At 50.2% G+C, this 18,535-nt stretch overlaps 1 protein-coding gene across 6 annotated transcripts in view; it reads right to left on the bottom strand.

Moving 5' to 3' along the window:
* The window catches only part of CHFR (checkpoint with forkhead and ring finger domains), a 28,759-nt gene extending 13,683 nt beyond the window's left edge, over nt 1-15,076 (bottom strand). The window contains exons 1-10 of one of the 6 annotated variants that reach the window (XM_077309224.1): nt 14,911-15,076; nt 13,693-13,846; nt 12,534-12,633; nt 9,014-9,123; nt 8,088-8,147; nt 7,693-7,905; nt 7,039-7,248; nt 5,325-5,481; nt 3,423-3,577; nt 2,455-2,617 (exon numbers count right to left, since the gene is read on the bottom strand). In XM_077309224.1, the coding sequence (XP_077165339.1) occupies nt 2,455-2,617; nt 3,423-3,577; nt 5,325-5,481; nt 7,039-7,248; nt 7,693-7,905; nt 8,088-8,147; nt 9,014-9,123; nt 12,534-12,633; nt 13,693-13,834 (1,310 nt within the window). In that variant the 5' untranslated portion in view covers nt 13,835-13,846; nt 14,911-15,076. Of the gene's footprint in view, nt 1-2,454; nt 2,618-3,422; nt 3,578-5,324; nt 5,482-7,038; nt 7,249-7,692; nt 7,906-8,087; nt 8,148-9,013; nt 9,124-12,533; nt 12,634-13,692; nt 13,847-14,166; nt 14,269-14,302; nt 14,447-14,634; nt 14,739-14,871 lie in introns of those variants that run through there. The other 5 variants (XM_077309222.1, XM_077309226.1, XM_077309223.1 and 2 more) reach the window with 5 other exon arrangements.
* Nucleotides 15,077-18,535: the final 3,459 nt, after the last annotated feature.

Here is an 18,535-nt window from a genome sequence, read left to right as displayed (position 1 = left end):
CCCTTTTGGCGGCCTGCTGGCGGGGCGCCTTTACAGCAGACCGTCCTCGTTTCCCGACTGCTCCTCGGCTTGGTCCTCGTCCTCCAGCCCGCTTCCCTCCTCCGAGTCGTCCACTGCTGGCACGGCAGCCGCTGGCACCAGGAGAGACTTGGCACTTTTCTTTGGAGTGGTTTTCTTGGCGGGCTGGGCTTTCGGTGGGGCGCTGCTCACGGTCCTCGGGGTCGCTGTTGCTTTTGTGGGGCAGTTTGCGAGAAAGTGCCCCGCTTGGCCACAACCCAAGCACAGCCCCTTTTCCATGCGCCGTGTGCGCTCAGACGGCTCCAACTTGGCTCGGGGCTTGGTTTTCGCCGGGGTGGAAGTTTTCGCCACGGTTTTGCCTGCCAGGACCTGTACCATCGAAGCTCGCTCCAAACGATTTTCCATCTCCCCAGCCAATTGGACCCATCCTTCGACTGTAAGCGGGTCTTCCAGGAGGAGGCATTTGTCTGCCAGAGTAGGATTGAGGCCCCCCACAAACGACAGCACGCGTTGGGGCTCCGTCCAGTCCGGCACCGATGAAGCCAGCTCTTTAAACTCCCTGGCGTACTCGACCACGGACAACTTCCCTTGCCGGTGAGCCCTGAGTTTCTTCTCCGCGGTCTCTCGCTCGAACGGTTCCACGTACATCTGGCGCAGGGCTCTCATGAAATGGTTGTAGTCACGGATGGCTTGGGGGTGATAGCGGTACAAGTCCACAAACCACTTGGCTGCTTTGCCTTCTAGGGCTTGGCCCACGAAACGCACTTTCTCAGCGTCGTCCTGGAAAGTGAACCCCATTTCCATCATGTAGGCCTGGAGGTGCACCAGAAACGTGGGAAAATCGGAGGGGTCTCCGGAAAACTTAGCCTTGAATTTATAGGTGCTCCGCATCTCCACACCCCGGAGGTGGGCCGGTAGGCGCCCCGGGCCCCAATCCGCCGGCGCCGGTGCCGGTGCTGGGGGTCTTGCACCGCGGCCGATGCCTCGTCCTCTCCCCGCCGCCACTCTTGCTCGTTCCGCCGCCCGGGCCGCCTCCGCTGCTCGCGCTGCCGCTCGCGCCGCTTCGCGCGCCGCTGCTGCCGCCGCCGCCTCGGCTCCCGCAACGTCCGCCGCCGCCGCTGCAGCTGCCGCCGCCGCTGCATCCTCGCCTCCGGCCGCGCCGTCCCCTCCGGCTCCATCGCCGCCCGCGCCGCCTTCGTCCTCTCGCTCCTCGTCCTCGCCTTCTTGTTCTCGCTGTGCTCTCGCTCGAGCCTCTGCCTCTGCCTCGATTTCCAGCTGCGCCCTGGCCCTGGCCAACGCCTCAGCATCCGCTGCCGCTTGCGTGTCCGCCATGCCGTGTTCCTGCAGTGCAAGCCCACCACTCACTCTTCGCAGGCTGGTATCGTGCGCACCGCCACCGCGCACTTCCTTCAGCAGGCGTTGCGTTCGGCGCTTCTCCTCCGGATCCAACCGACCCGAAAGATCCTGCAGCCAGTTAGTCACCCTGTCCAGCTTGTACTGCAAGTCCTGTGTCTCACCCACAGGCTCCAGCGCGTAGCTAGGCAGTCCCAGGTGCTCCAGCCACCTCTCATCCCCAGTAGGGCGGTCGTATTTTGACAATCGCCTGCGCTGGGTGACGTGTCGTTCCAAAAATTCCTCGGGCCCCGGGGTCGTCCCCGAGATTGCCCGCATCATGCCCGAGCTGTGCGGGCCGGCACTCGCGCCCTCGCCCTGGGAGAGGTCCCAATCCAGGCCCTCTCCCTGCTCAGAAAAAGTATGTCCCTCGCCCTGCATTTTGCAGGTGAAAGGAGTTGTGAGATTTGACTTGATGTCAGACGCACAGGAAACTCACAACAAAACTTAATCAAAAGAAAATAGTTTTATTGATTAGCACTATACGCATTGGACTGAAAGTCAAATCTGACTCGAAGCCAGATTTGCCTCAGCTTATCAATACATTTCTCCCGCCCAAAACTTGACAGTTCCCAAGGAGGGGGGTTAGTGAGGAAAGACATATGTGAAACAACAACAGGATTCCAAACTCCCATCCTTGAGAGAATTGACAACAACCCTGTGTGCCCATAACAAGATAAGGTTAGAATAACATCACTATTCTATTTTATTGCTACAAACTACAAGGCCGGGGCTAGCAGGCGCCAGGTTCAATTAAGCAGTATAACTGACATGGAGGAACTCAGGCTAATTTATGACAGAGATTCTACAATCCTGACAGAATCCAATCAGATATCAGTCTGTTGACTTCCGTAACACAAGAGCCCAGCTGGCCCAGACTACCTAGTTTAGCATCCCATTTCCAACAAAGCTTTCAGGATGTCTGTGCACGGGGCGTGGAAGAGCAAATTTCAGGAAGGGCTAGGGTGGTTTAATGGTCAAAAGTTCTGGACTAGGATCTGAAAGGCCCCGGTTCAAATCCCCAGATTTGAGTTGCCTCCTCACCTAATATCCGAGGATTCGCTATCGACATCTGAGAGTTCCAGGAGATCTTCGGAACTTCCTTCTTCGTCTGAGAAGGACCTCCTCACTTTGGGCTGGAGCATGTCTTGAGTGATTTTGTTCCGGGCATCCATGCTTCGCACATCCTCTTCATTGCGGCACTTGTCTAAAAAGACAACAGCCATCAATAATTTTGGACGCGTTTCCAGCCCGCCTTCCTTCAAATTGTCTCAAGGGAAGCATACATGTTCTTCTTTCCCCGCATGCAAAGTCAGACCATTGAACCCCCTAACTTAGAACTGACTGGCAGTGGATCCCCAGGGTCCCAAAGAAGCAGGTTTGCTAGCCAAAATATTTGCGCTGGAGACGGCATGCAGAATAAGCGCTCTGCTGTATATCCACAGCTCTTCTTCTAAAGAGACTTGCAATCAATTTAATTTGGTTGGAATACGTGCAATATAAGGCATTTGGGAAGTTGGTGGGTCCGTAACAGAGGACTCCCAACAGCCAGATTCCAGTTCCTCATTTATATGTGTTTCATTTAGACCAGGGGGCCAAACTGTGGCTCTCCAGATCTCCGTGGACTACAATGCTGGCAGGGGCTCATGGCAAGGGCTCTGAATGTCTGGCACACGTGGCATAGGTTTACCACCACTGCCCAAGAGTGACACTGCAACCATTATACCATATACTGGCTCAAACAACTTGAGGGAGATTCCAGACTGCACATATTACTGTCCAGAGCTCTACCACGCTTGTCTCATATAACCTCGCTATCAAGGAACCCCACAAGTTCTGTGGCTATGCCCTGTCTAGCAACCATTTATATTTGTTATATGCGACTCTGTTCTGCATGTCCCAACCTTAGTGCAGAACGGTAGTAAGGCACGATTCCCTTCCTGGATTGTTTCACACATGCGATAGTCCCCCCACCCCACCCCACCCCTCCAATTGGCTGGTTTTCCACTTGCCTGGGTGCTGGATGAGATACGCTTCCACCAAGTTGTTCAGAATATGGTTTTTACAAATGCGCTCCACCGGGCAGCGGCACGTCGGACAGAGAGAAGAGCGTTCCATCCACCCTGAGTAGCAAGCGGCACAGAAGGTGTGCATGCAAGGTTGCAAGCTGGAGAGGAAGGGTGGGGAAAGAAACGAGACATGGACACGTGAAGATGCCTTATTGCAGGGATAGCCAACCTGTGGTCCTCCAGATGTTTATGGACGACAATTCCCATGAGCCCCTGCCAGCAAAAGGGGTAGTCAACCTGTGGTCCTCCAGATGTTCATGGACTACAATTCCCATGAGCCCCTGCCAGCACACTGGCAGGGGCTCATGGGAATTGTAGTCCATGAACATCTGGAGGACCACAGGTTGACTATCCCTGCTCTGACAACCTTTCCGATACTTCAAGAGAGCCATCCTGTCCCCTCTCAACCTCCTCTTCTCCTGGCTGAACTTCTCCAAAGTCCCTCAGCCTTTCCTCACAGGGCTTGGTCCCCAGGCCCCCAGATCAGCCTTGTCACTCTCCTCGTCACCTTCTCCTTTTGCCCACATCCTCTTTGACGCAAGGCCTCCAAGAACTGCACTTAATTGCTTCCAAGCTCTGATGAGATTGGACTAGCCTGGGCTATCTGGGGCCCCCTCCATTGTCCCCACAGAAAAACCCTGCAAGGTGAATTAGGCTGAGAGGATCAGTGAATGGCCTGAGTTCAGCCAGGAAGCTTCATGGATGACCACTGATTGGAACAGGGGTCACCCAGCTCCTAGCCCTACGCTCTGACTCCTCCACCATGCTGGGACTCCATGTTCTATTGTGCTTATGAAGCCTCCAGCACGGATTGGCTGAGGTGGGATGCCGACTCAGAACGTTCAGTTGCTCGGGGAACCATGAGCACAATAGAGGCTCTGGAGCCACCCCACTGGGGGAGGGGGGAGAGGAGGGCCAAGTGGCAGAGATGAAAGCGGTGGGACCAAGTTGGCAGTGGGTGCTGAAGCACGGGGATCTGGAATTACACGGGTGGCAGGAGCCAAGGTAAGACAGGGTTATATATCTGGTCTAGAGGCTGGAAGAACTACAGTGAGAAGGAAGAAGGGCAGAGGCTTAGCAGTGCTAGGTCCGAAGTCTAGGCTTGGACAAGGGGAATCTGCTGGTCATAGCTGCTGCTACCACTACAGCATTGCTACTCAGCACTCATATGGGGGGCAGAGAAGCCCCCACCCCATGTTTGGAACCAACCATGTTTGATGCAGATTTTTCCTGCAAGAGTAGCACACCAAGAACACTCAAGGGTAAAAATGAACGGAGCTGAATGGAGCAATTTCGTGCGCACGCTAAATATAATGAGAAGGACCACGGTCTTTCCCAGCTGAAAGTTTGCTGTTGGCCCCTGAACGAATCACAGGATTTGCTTCTGGAGCGTCCGTCATCCTGGTCCGACAGTCTAGAATTAGAAACTGGCTACCATGCACCCAACTCCACAAGGGGCTGAAGTAAGTTAAAGCCCACATCTATTGGCATTAGCCTACGAGAGGGACCCCGCTGGTTGGTCTGGCTCCAATCTACCAGCTCCCATTTTTAAACCCCCAATTCTGATATATGGAGTCAGATTTCTAGAACACAGGGGCCCTGTATGGGTTTTCTGATGCCTTAGGTCCCATCCTGGACTCCCCCGCGGCCCGTGAAGCACCTTTTCTTCCCCAACTAGTTTTCTCTTGGAGGGTTTGGGGCAGCAGCAGCATAAGAGAAAAAAATAAGAGCTGCTGGTCCGTTTCTCTCTGCCCTCCTGGTTAAACTTGCCTAGAATCAGTCTGATGCCCCAAATCGGCGCCATACAAGATTCGCCCCCCCCCCCCAGCGTGTAGACTTTTGCACCTGACGCAGTCGTGCAGCAGTTCCTGGCAGATTATACAAGTGAGCGTTTCTTCCATTTTGTCCGGCTTCACGGTGGCCGACTTGGGGTCCTCGGGCCCAGTTTTAATTGCACGTGGATCGGGGGCAGTCACCTGAAGACAGGAGGGGGCATCGCCATCTGCAGGGGAAGGAGGTATGTCACAATCGCAGCATTGGTAAAGCTGTCCGCACCACAAAGGCAACAACGAAGCTCCGGCATGTTAGCGCTCGACCGCCGAGAGGCCCGCTGTCAGTCTTGTGCGGAATGGAGGCTGCGAGAAGATCTCTCATGCAGCTCTCCCTGGAGCCGCAGCCTTTCGAGGGGCCGGGATGGGCGGGTGGAATCAGTTTCACCTCCACTGAGCAACCATGCTAGAAGCAGCCGTATGGTCACAGCCTGGGAGCCTGAGGAGGAACTGGCCTCCAATGGCCAGAGGATTGTGCACAGTACCACACTGCAAAGCTCTCCAGCTTGGCATGGCGAGAGCCAACTTGGTGGTGAAGAGTGGACGGCCTCTGATCTGAAGACCCAGGCTGGGTTCCCGCCTCGTCTGCATGAAGACTGCTGGGTGACCTTGAACCAGCCACAGTTCTCTTAGAGCTCCTTCATCCCCCACCTCTCTCACAGGGGGTATTGCATTGTGGGGAGAGGAAGAGAAGGCAATCGTAAGCTTCTTTCAGACTCCTTCAGCTACTCAAATGCAGGGTACAAAAAACCAAGCAATACCTTTTTTCCTTTCTTTTTATCCAGTTCTCACAAAAATTACCCGTGTGTTTTAAAGCAGGGGTAGTCAACCTGTGGTCCTCCAGATGTCCATGGAGTACAATTCCCATGAGCCCCTACCAGCAAACGCTGGCAGGGGCTCATGGGAATTGTGGTCCATGGACATCTGGAGGACCACAGGTTGACTACCCCTGTTTTAAAGATTCTCTCTCGTTAATATTTCTAACTTTAATTATTAGGATTCTGTCGAGAACCAAATCCTCTCTCTTGCATGCTTACGGCTTGCAAATGCTGCCTATTAGCCTGGAAAGATATTATTAAATCATGGCCAACTCTTTTTAGCCAAATGCTCCATTGGGACCTCCTGGCCTGGAGATAGCCTGTAGTTCTACATGCCCCAGGATTACAGCACATTAAAACTAGAACACTAAAGGGCAGACAAGTTAACCTCTTCCACTGAGCAAAATGTCTGCAAAGATCAGAGCACGTTCACAAGTTAGTGTGTGGGATTGGTCCATCTCAAGAACATCCATTGCTCTGTCTGGGGCCAAGGAAACTGATGACTGTTGTTCTTGTTTTATGGGGGTTTTATTCTTTTATTGTAAACTCTCATGAGCTGGACTTGGTTTGGGAGTGGCGGTGGATTAATCTGAATCTAAATAAATAAAATATATAAACTTGGGTTGTGGGATGCCAGGGAATGGTGGAGCTTGGGAGGTGGGATGCCAGAAGCGAGGACAAACAGGCAATAGAAAAAGTTAAGGAAAACTTAAGTTAAGGAAACTTTTATAGGACCAAGGGATGGGGAAACTGATGGACCACAGAGGCAGGAGCTATTTAATGGGAAATAAATGATCTGGGTTGGAGGGTGGGGAGAGCTTTGTGAAGCTGGTAGGAGGTGCTGACTAAGAAGGACAAATAAGACAAAACCTTTGGCTGCAGCTCTCCCACCCCAAATCTTTGTTTACTAACCTCCTTTTAATTTCTTCCGAGCAGGTTTGGAGACCTCCTCTTCATCCATCCTCTTAAGCTCGAGCAATGGCAAAGCCGTTTGCTCTTTGACCGCTGAAGGAACGTCGGAGGGTTCAGCATTTACATTTGGCTGCTTGTGTACAAGAGATTCTTTTGGACAACACGGTTCTGGGGCAGGCAGTGCAGGCATGGGAGCAAAGACGCAAGACCCTGAAAAAAAAAAAAGAAACATGAGACAATGCAGAGTTTTGTGGCACGGAAGAGCAAATTAAGTCACAAGTCATTTTTATTTAATCCTCTTTTAGCATGAAAGAGATGGCCGGGATGGTTCTCAGAGGCCCTACTACTTGGGGTGAAAAGGGAACCAGAAACAATGGTTCTTCCTGTGGTATGAGTCAAGACCCTTACTCCCATTCTAGAACAGGTTGGGCTTTAGGAATAAGGAAATGTCAAATGAACATATAAAGCGGCTTTATACTATCAGGCCACGAGGTCTCTCCAGTGTCTCAGGAGTCTTCCACACTTGATCCATTTAGTTGGCGACACCGGTATTGAACCTGCGACCTTCGGCATGCGAAGCAGTTGCTCCGCTGAGCCGCAACCCCGACAGCTAACGATCATGAAACGTTAGGGCCCAGCGGATTAGACGTATACCAGATGTCGAGGGGTTATCCTGCCCAGCAGACACGAATTCAGAGGGAGAGGTAGAAGCAGCGTTAAAGAGGTCGGAGGTCGAAGTGGATGGCTGTGGTTCATCATAGCGCGGCTGGGTAGCTGACGGTGGCGATGCCGTTGAGGTCCCATCGCTGCTTGGTCCGGTACTTGAGGTATCTTTGGTCGCATGGCACGTGCTTTCAAAGTCGGCTTCTGGGGCGGAGGAGGAAGGAGTGTAAAGGCCTTCGGCTGCATGGCGAGCTACCGCCACTGATCAAGATGGTGAGGAAGCGGGCTCCCGCAAAGCCCAGCGGTCTTGAAAAGGATGACGCCAATCCGAACCGCTCCTCTCTCCCCCATCACTGCTGGGCTTGGAAACAAGTAGCTTTACTCACCCCCTGGCTCGTGCGCTGGGTCCGGTTCTGCGCTCAAGGATTTGTAGAGATAAGCAACGTCTGAAAGGAGAGATGGCGGATGAAATTGGTTGGCTGCCTGCGGGGGACATTTTCCAGGAGATGCAACAGCTTCTTTTGTGGGGACAAACGTGAAGCTGCCTTCTGCTGAATCAGACCCTTGTTTTGCCACAGTCAGGATCATCCGCTCAAACCGCCCATGTTTCTCTAGGGTCTCAGCAGAGGGCTTTTGCATCACCCGTCACTGATCCTTTTAGCTGGAGCCTCTGCATGATGAGCAGACGCTTGGCCACTGAGCTACATCCCCTCCCTCAAATGGTCATATTGTCCTAATACCGTTTGAAAGTCTATTTGCCCCATCTAACAGTTTTCCAAGATACAGGGCATAAAAAAGGTCTTCCCAAAACCTGGCTGCTCAAAAGCCTTTACCAGGAGCGGTCCATTTCATTCTACAACAGGGGTTCTCAACCTTCCTAATGCCGCGACCCTTTAATGCAGTTCCTCCTGTTGTGGTGACCCCCAAGCATACAATTATGCAAGTGTTCTTTCACAGAAATTAAACTGAAACTGACCAATGGTGTGAAGATCCATGGTTCATGATGGTATATAAATTGGTTTTCCCCAGGGTTTCTCAGTTCAGTTCTGCCTCTTGTCCCACCATGCCAATCTCACTCTTTTCCGCTGCCCCAGACAGACAAACGTTCTCTCTCTATTTACCCTGCAAGGCTGTTGTGTGGATGGCGCCCCCCCCCCAGCCAAGTTGCTTGCCCGGCTTTGACCCCTGTGAAAGGGTCGTTCGACCCCCAAAGGGGTCCCAACCCCCGGGTTGAGAAAGACTGTTCTAGAAGGAACGGTCAATACTCCCCACCCCACATTCAAGACCCTGTGAAGAAGCAGCAGGCCCTTACTGTTTTCTGGCTCATTTTTCCTGTAAACGACATAGATCACGTCCCCATTCTGCAAAGGACAGCTCTGCTTCTTCACCACTTTCTGCTTGTTAATCACTGTTCCATTTGTGCTGCAAAAGGTATGGAGGGAATTAAAAAAAAAGACATCCTCCTGATTAGCTGAGAAAGAAGAGGAAGAAAATGCTAAAAGAAACAAGAACATGTGATTATTAAAAGACAAAACAAGACTTTGGAAGCAAAGAGGGTGGCGTCCCCAGCTGCCATTTAAGGGTTATGACTCTCAGGCTCACTTTACCATAGAACAAACCGTAACTGCTTTGCCTCCTAGAATGGCTGTTATGTCACCATTACAAAATATTTCACAATATTTGACCTGTCAACCTAAAGGGAGGTATATCTACTTACTAGCACTTCAGCTACTAAGGCCAAAGAAAGCCCGATTGCTAAATGTTTCAGCCCCCCACCCGAAAAAAAAGCCACGGCTGCCACCTGGTGGATATAAATCTAGCTTCATAGATACTGCAGACTGCCAAAGAGACAAATAAGTGAGTTCCAGATCAAATCAAGCCTGGACTCCCCCTAGAAACTAAAGGGACTGAACTGAAAACATCACGCTTTGGTCATATAAGAAATGAGTCACTGGAAAAGGCATCAGAGACATGAAAAGGAGAAGGCAGAGGAAGACCCAATATGAAATGGGCTGACTCAATCAAGGAATCCATGGTCCTCTGTTATAGTGTTATCGTTATCATGTTAACAACAAAATATTGCAACAATGAACAGGTTTTACTAGCTTAAAAAAAAACCCACGCTAGCCCAGCCTTTCTCAATCTTCTTACAATTGAGAAACGCTTGTAACATTCTTCAGGCTTCAAGCAACCCAAGAAACCCTTTGCTTGTGTAGAATATGGTTGGAAAATATAGCTCCGGACACGCCCCCACCGGGCCCCCCCTCCTTCCCATGCCATCCAGGTCCATCACTGCCCATTTTGAGAGGAGAGGGGGTTTCAGGTCAACATGACCATATATGGTCATATCACCTGATAAATGTTTAACACATTAAACTATATTAAAAATAATAATTAACTCCCACACATTTGGGAAACCCTTCCAAGGCTGTCAAGAAACCCCAGGCTTTCATGAAACCCTGGCTGAGATAGCCTGCTCGATCCCTTTTCATTGTAGAGTTTTAAGTGGACAGGTTCTGGTGCATTTCTCCTTATAACTGTGTAACAAAAAGGCTAAAGATTTACCTTTTTTAAACAAAAGCTAGGAACTAGCAGTAGTATGTCATTTTACAGCTTACAGAGTTCTTCCACCCCACCCCAATCTAGCACCCATTGTATTTCTGAATGCAATGTAGTATAATAGTGTCCAGAATGCTAACGCATGTTAAGTTCAATTTCTTTGTACTATACCAGTGGTTGTTACAGTGGTTGTGATCCGTATTGTAAACCGCTGTAAGCCGCAAAGGAGGGTGGTATAAAAATGTATTAAAATAAAGGTAAAATTTAAAAGTTACAGTGGCAGAACACAAGAAATCCTGCATAGACAAGATGATGTTTAAAGGAATTGGCTGCATGGGTGAAATGCATTGCTCCCGCTTTTAAAATCCTGAGACTGAAAGCCAAGTTTTCAACCACAGATAAAAATACTAGTCTTAACATGAGCATGGAGGTTAAGACGGAATTCCCCAACCACAGTCTGAAACAGTGAAAGTGAAACCGCCCTGTAAACCTTCCGCTAAGAATAGCCACCTCATGTTGTTCTCTTGTTCCATTAGCTCCCCAATGTTAAAGGCTCCCCTCTTTTTACTGTACACCTTTTTGAAATTACTTTCGCCATAGCTATGGTTTTAAAACACCATCGGTCACCTTGGACTTCGCCAAAAGCTAGAGATAAATGCTTCTCATCGACAGATGGTCGTCTGGCTTTATGTGGTGCCGGAACAGAGCAGAACAGCCCATTCCTGGGACGGGCTGCTTTGTTTTGTATCGTTACAGTCTCTAGGAACAGATTGTCTGACTCACTCATCAGTCACAGCAGCATCAAAGGCAGGCTGCTCACAGATTTGGGGGGCGGGAGAGAAGCTCCAGGGATACACAGAAAATGACTAAGTTAACCAAGAGAACAGAACTAAGCAAAAACCAAAAGGCCTGCTTGAGGAGTCCGGGAAAGCAGCTGATAGATAAACGGGCAAAAGTGAAGAAACAGCCAGCTGCAACCCAAAGGGTGTATAAAATTCATTACCTGCCACTTTCAGCACGCCAGCTCATGGCAGGTTACAGGATAAAACCCTACATCAGTAAAATCCCATCTAAAACCCCTTAACCTCATTAAAAAGCATTACATTTTAGGGGTGCATGTGTGAAATTTCAAAATTGTTCTTCCTTTTCTTGTTCCCTTGTGGGCCACCAGTATATACCCCAGGGTTGCCAGTTCTGGGTTGGAAAATTTTTGAAGATTTGAAGATGGAGTCTGTGGAGGGGAACAACCTCAGCAGGGGGTAAGAGAGTCCCCCTCTCCCCCCAGAGGTCAGTTACTGCAGGGGGACTGAACTACCGTCTGAAGCAGGGGTTCCCAACCAGGGGCCAGAGGAGCTCTGGAGGGAGCCTGTGGCATTTCCCCTCCTGTCTTAATGGACTTGGCCACAATCTAAGGAACCGGACCCTTCCATTGCTCCCCCTGCCCCCTCTTGAGCATGAGTTTACTTGGGCTTCCATACCTGGAAGGGGGCGGTGCCTGCATGCCTACTCCTGCTGTAAACCACGTCCTGCCTCTTCCCCCCACTCAGTCCTCCTCAAGACTGCCTGTTAACGCAGGTGGTGATGTCACTTCTGGTGACATGTAATTTCTGGGGGCGTTGAAGGGAGGCGTGGCCAGCTGACATCACTGCCGGGGGCTCCTTGAAGGCCAAAACATTATTTCAGGGGCTCCTCTGTGGTCAAAAGGTTGAGAAAGGCTGTGCTGGAGATCCGTTATGATTCTGGGAGATTCTGGGGGTTACCTAGCGCACCGCTGGTACCGTTGTGCAAGCAACTAGAACGATAAAACGGGGTCACCAGGTTTGCGGAAAACTTATTGGTTTTTAAAAGAGATAAGGAAGCTGAGGCCTTCCTAACAGGGGCTGCAGGTATGCCAAGCCTGGCTGTGTGAACAAAACACTGGAACAACTCAGAACACTGGAAGTGACAGACGCAAAGGGGAAGAATAAGAACTCCCCACCCCTCAAAGCCCCCAACCATTGGCATCTTAAAATTCAGCACAACTGCTGTAGTTTCCCTGCTGACCTAGCCTGCACACTACACCATAGCAGAAGGATTTAACGTATCCTTTGCAAGAAGGCTCTCACAAAACTACAGGTCCCAGGCTTCAAAGGGGAAGCTAAGGCAACAAATCTGTTTTTGGTACGCAAAAAGAACACCCTGGAGTCCGACAAGTAGTAAAGGATTTCCATTTCATGAACATTTTCCTCCAACAAAACGTAACAGGAAACAGGAAGAGTTCAAACAAAGCTGACCTGGTATCCTCCAGGGACACTTGACCAGATTCTTCATCCACTGTGATTTTGCAGTGATCGCCAGACACCAGTTTGTTGCCAGGAAAGGATAAGTCGCAACCTATGGAACAAATGTAAGCATACATGAATCACTATCCCCCTGAAGGTTTTTGGCTTGTTTTACACCTGCAGTATCTGAAAGGGCAGGCTTTCTCAGCCAGGGGTTCGTGAAACCCTGGGGTTTCTTGATGGCCCTGGAAGGGTTTTCCCAAATGGTGAGTTAATTAATTTGTGGAGATCTTTGATCATGTTGACTGTACCCCCAAGTGGCCAATGGTGGTCCTGGAGGGGGTGGGACGGGGAGGCGCCCTGGGTGGGTGTGTACACAGCTCTGCTTCTCAGCCATATTCTGCATGATTGTTCCACTTCTGGGGTCTCTGGAAACCTGAAGGACGTTTCAGAGGGTTCTCAACAGCAAAAACAGCTTGCTATCAAAATATTCTTACATCGGAACTGTGGAAGTTTCATCTCAGCATGTACCTGATAGCTACTACATAACTATATTTTATGGTGTGTTTTTTTTTAAGTGAAAATTAATTCCAGCTTGATTGCTGCTAAATGTACTTTCTTGGGATGCTTTTTACTAATTTTAGTGTTTTAATTTTTACTAGCATTTGATTTATATATAGTCCACTTTGTCACCCAGGCTCAAAATGCACAGTACAATCAACAGGATGATACCTCTCATAAGTAATGAGTAAGATTACTGAAATTTTAAACCAAGCCAAGTGTATTAATTAGGAATAAGTAGCAGAGAAAATGGATGTTATGTACGGTAAGTAAAAGGGAGCGCAATACAGTACGTGCATCAAACAGACAACACATAATATACACAGTGCTGTATTCCACAGTCCCACTGCATATATTAAAATATCCTCCTGAAAGTTTTTCCTATTACCTTGAAATATAAAGGGCAGGCACTGTGTCCTGTGATATTAGAACGACAAGAGCCCAGAAACACAGCAAATTCCAGATTGCTAAACACATTCCAGAATTTGCTTTCCCTCATTCTTTGCTAGTGTGGAAAACTGCAGAAAGAGGACTAGTTGAAACACCACCTTTTGCTGAACTTTGTCCACAGGTCTGTCCATGACAACTGCTCAAATCTTTCCCACCTCACCTTTTTTCCTTCCAATCGTCCACTCCTTCTTCTGCAGCAAGACATGAGGCTCTGCTTCTCCAGCCCCTAACCGGATCAGCTTCCCCCAAGGCTGTTGCTGTCTTAACAGCTCTGTTTGGCTTCTGATTCCCAACTGCTCCATTTGGATTTACATCTGAGAAGGGGAACAAAGCGGGAGAAGGAAGTGAGGACACAGAAGCACCCACAATTGGGGGGCGGGGAGGATGTAATTTACAGCGCAGTGCAGGAACCATTCACTCAGAAGTTGAATCTAAACAAGTTCCTTTGCACCTCACTCAGAAGGCGAATCTAAGCAAGTTCCTTAAAGGCCTTGCTCAGAACTTAAATCTCACCAAGTTCCCCAGAACCTTCCAGAAGTGTTTAAGCAACTGCAATGCAGGGGACCCCACCCCAAACAAACCACTTTGCAATCCCTCCCTATTGTTAACACCATTCTCATTTCCATCCCCTTACCCTAGCCATTTTCATTTAACTGTGATCATCCCCTCGACTCTTGTATGCTGCCCTTCCCCGTTTGGCTCAGGGCGACTCACGACACACACAGAACAATCCCTTAATACCTAGGGTAAAAAATATTCTATCCTCACACCTTCTTTTGATTTCCGTTCCAGGAGCCGCCAGTCTCTTCCCACTACCATTCTGGGGGGATTCCCTTGCGAACAATCCCACCCCACCCCCAGGGCCCGAATACCTGCATCCTTCCCCCCCACTTTACTCATCAATGGGTACAATTGCATATTGCCTTCGCCCCCCTCCTTTGGCTTCCCAACTTCTCCCCACTATCTCTCCCCACCGCCATGACCATCCACACACCCTCCTTGCAGCTCCCCTCCTGGCTTCTCCACCTCCCCTTTTAGCCCTCCAGGCTGGGGATCTCTTTGAATGGGGAGGGGGGGAGTTTTAAGAGCAGCTGCCCAATACCTCCCCCTTGCTTCGCACCCAGCTTCCCCGGAAGGTCTGGAGAGTCAGAGGGAGGCTCCCCAGGCGGGGCTGCTCTCGCCCCGCGCCCCATAGCAAGGCCAGGCGCCCCTTCCTCTGCCCCCCCCCCCAGTGCAGGCCTGTGGCGAGCCCCTCCAGGGAGGGGAAGGGGGGAGCCTCTTCCGCCCCCTCCCCCACCCGGCTCCCTTCCCCTCCCCCACCCCACCCGCCTCCTCTTACGCCCGATTCCTGCCGCGGAGGCGACTCCTGTCAACAGACCTTGCCAGCCATCAGCTGATCAGGGCCTGGGCGGGGCCGGCCGGCCTTTCCGGCGCAGCCATTGGCTAGCGTCGGGAGAGGGAGGGGAAAGGCCGAGCCCAGGAGGCCAGCGCGGGCAGCGAAGGCGAACGGCTAGAGCGGCGCGTGACAGCTGCTTCCGGTGGTGTCCTTCCGAATGTCGCCATTTTGCGGGGGGGGGGAATTTCTGAGGGAAGCCGTCGCTCTTTCCCTCGCCGTCTTTATGGAAGCGGGCGCGTTGTGTTTGTTGCCGGAAGTGGGTCTTCCGTGGTAAATTAGTGACAGTTTCGGGATTTTTTTTTTTAAAGCAGGGAAAATTAAAAGCTTTTGGAGAAAGCATAGCGTTGAAATTGCGTTAGAAGGTTTATGCGGGGATAGTAATGATTTTGTTTCCCTCATTTTGCGTCACTTCCGGTAGGTCTTTGCGGAAGTGGGTAGTTGTCGTTTTAGGCCTTGATTTCTAGGGAGAAAGGTCTGGCGGCGTCTGTTGTGGAAGTCGGCATAGGCTTTCCACAATTAATATTTAAGGTCGGAGGGGCTGCGCTGCCAACCGCGCCGAGGAACACTCGGAGACATATTACGGGCAGCTCCGGCTTCCCAGCTTTTCCAATAGTCGATATGGTGGGTTTCACCATAGAAAAGGCAGGGACTAGAGCGGCAGCCGCCATTCCTACGTTTAGAACCCATGACCGGGGTAGCCGACTTCCTCTTGGTTACCGGAAGTTTATCTGTGGGTCACTTTTTCTAACTCTTTGTGGCTCCCCTGCTCTGCCATAGAGGTAGGGTGATCCAGGGCGCTTTACTCTCTCAGCTGGAGGCAGAACTCACACAAAGAGTGTTAGACACTTCCGGTTATGCATCGCAGATTGCAAGCTCCTTCATAGGCGCCAGAGGGGCGCTATGTTTGGAAACATAAGCCAAGTTCTTTGGTCCACTAACGTAGATTGTGTCAGTTCCTAGGTGCTAGGAAAAGTTTTAACCATCCATACACACACACACAGATAGATTCATGGAGAATAAGTATCAATGGCTACTGGTCATGGTGACTGAGGGGAACCTCCACATTCAGAGGCACTAAGCCTCTGTATCCCAGAGCTAGGAGGCAATATGAGGGGAAGGCCTCGGCTTCTGTGGCTCTTGTTGTCCCTCCAGAGCAGTGGTTCTCAACCTGGGGGCTGAAACCCCTTTGGGGGTCAAACAACCCTTTCACAGGGGTTGCCGCAGGGCAAGCAGCTCCAGCAGCGCCTCCAGCGCAGCGCGCTCTCCCACGAAGCACTCCGTGTGGGGGTGCAGCTTGGCGGGACAAGAGGCAGAACTGAACTGAGAAACCCTTGGGGGGAAAAAACGATTTATATACAGTCATGAACAATGGATCTTCACGCCAGTGATCAGTTTCGGTTTAATTTCTGTGAAAGAACCCTTGCCTAATTTTATGGTTGGGGGTCACCACAACATGAGAAAATGTCTTAAAGGGTCACGGCATTAGGAAGGTTGAGGACTACTGCTCCAGAGGAACTGGCTGGCCACAGTGCGAGACAGGAGGCTGGATTCGATGGACCATTGGTCTGATCCAGTAGGACTTTTCTTATGTTCTCATGTATGCTAGCACTAAGTCCTTCTCTGTTCTGGCACCGGTAGCCATTCCCATAGAGCAAACAAAATAGTTGATTTCTGACTTTTCTTGCGTTCCATTTCCATCCATTGACAGTCAATTCTGCCTCCTGTTGTTTTGTGTCAAAATGATAATGCTTTATTATTGGTCCTTGGTGTAGCACCTCTCCTCAAAGTACCTCAACGCTCCCCCTGTTGTTTTACTGCTGGTCTTCTCCATTGTTATTGGGTGGCTGGCGTGTTTTATTGTTTTAATTATAGGGAATTGGAAAGAATATCTCTAGCAGTCCTTGCCTGGAGTGTGGGCTTTAAATATTTTAAATAACCATTTATATGCAAGATATACCGCAAGCTCATTGGTGGGAAGGATGGTGAAAGCGCTGTATAAATGCTTTATCCAGGGGTAGTCAAACTGTGGCCCTCCAGATGTCCATGGACTACAATTCCCAGGAGCCCCTGCCAGCATTCGCTGGCAGGGGCTCCTGGGAATTGTAGTCCACTGACATCTGGAGGGTCGCAGTTTGACTACCCCTGGCTTTATTGCTAAAGTATGTATGCTTTATCGCTAAGCGTGTTTTTTGTTTTGTTTTTTAACAGAGACTTCTGTTTAGTCCCAGATGCTATGAAGATGGAATGAAAACGGCTGGGAAACCATCATGCTTGCTCCTGCAGTCCTGTTCCTTTAATAGAGACTTGTCCCGTTCCTTTAATAGAGACTTAACCTGTGCAGGAATAGGCAATTGGCTCTTTTTGTGGCATGGAAGTAAATTGCATCACCTGGTAATTACTGCAGGGCCAAATGATGTCAAAGGGACAGGATGTGGGAACGAATGACATGTCCATGAATACCATTGCTCCTATTAAAAAACACTATCAAGATCTGGGGAGGAAGCTCAAGCAAATGGGGGCACAAGTGGTATTCTCTTCAATCTTGCCTGTCAAGGGAAGAGGAATGCGTCGGGAGAGGAAGATAATGGAGGTGAATCAGTGGCTACGTAGTTGGTGCCGGCAGGAGAGATTTCTGGGACCATGGGATAGGCTTTCTTGAGGAAGGCTTACTAGCACTTGATGGACTGCACTTATCGAAGCTGGGGAAGAATGTGCTTGCAAAATTAGTTCTCTTGGAATTTCTGCATGCGCCATCTCCCGTGCAATGTACAATTCATGCTACCTGTGTCCCCCCCACCCCCCACCCCCAGATTGTGGCAGCTAGCGGAAGCCAGAGGAGCAGTTTGTGGCAATAGTTTCACGATCCTCAAGAGGGCTTCCCTGGTTGTTCCCGAGGCCGTCTTTGTAGGAGATGTTGTAGATCAGGTTTTCTCAACCAGGGTTTCTTGACCGCCCTGGAAGGGTGTCACAAATGACTGGGAGTTAATTCATTTTGATATATATTTAAAACTGATTAAACATTTATAGGGTGATATGACCCTATATGACCATATATGTTGACCCATCCACTTCCTCCCAAAATGTCCAATGATGGGCCAGGAGGGGGCAGGAAGGGGAGAGGCCCCGAGTGGGCGTGTCCACAGCTCTGCTTCCCAACCGTATTCTGCATGATGGCACCACTCCTGGGGTTTCTCGAAGCCTAAAGACCGTTTCAGGGGGTTTCTCAACGGTAAAAAAGTCGAGAAAATCTCTTGTAAGTTCTCATACGCAACAGCAGGGTATAAAACCCAAAATTTCTTCTTTTACTTTGGGGTAAGCTCCCTTCTCTCCCTGTCTCCGATTTTCTGTTCCTTTTCAATCCCCAAGTTGTCCTTTTCACACCGCGATAACTTCCAAGCCTAGCCTTCGTTTTCGATTGGAGAATCAGTCGTCTCTAGCAGGCATCAGCTCATTAAAAATTAGAACAAAACCAAGCGGTCCATTCCAGTTTCTTTGTCTGGATTTCTCCCCCCCCCCCAATTCTCTCATTTTGCTCATGGGAAACTGGGCCCATTAGCCCCTGGGGATGGCCTCAGCAGCATTCCCCCCCCCCCCCAATCTAGTAAGA

Source organism: Paroedura picta, chromosome 13, assembly GCF_049243985.1.
Source record: "Paroedura picta isolate Pp20150507F chromosome 13, Ppicta_v3.0, whole genome shotgun sequence".
Classification (NCBI taxonomy): Eukaryota; Metazoa; Chordata; class Lepidosauria; order Squamata; family Gekkonidae; genus Paroedura; species Paroedura picta.
Note: the sequence above shows the minus strand (reverse complement) of the source record. Positions and strands in the feature narration are given on the sequence as shown.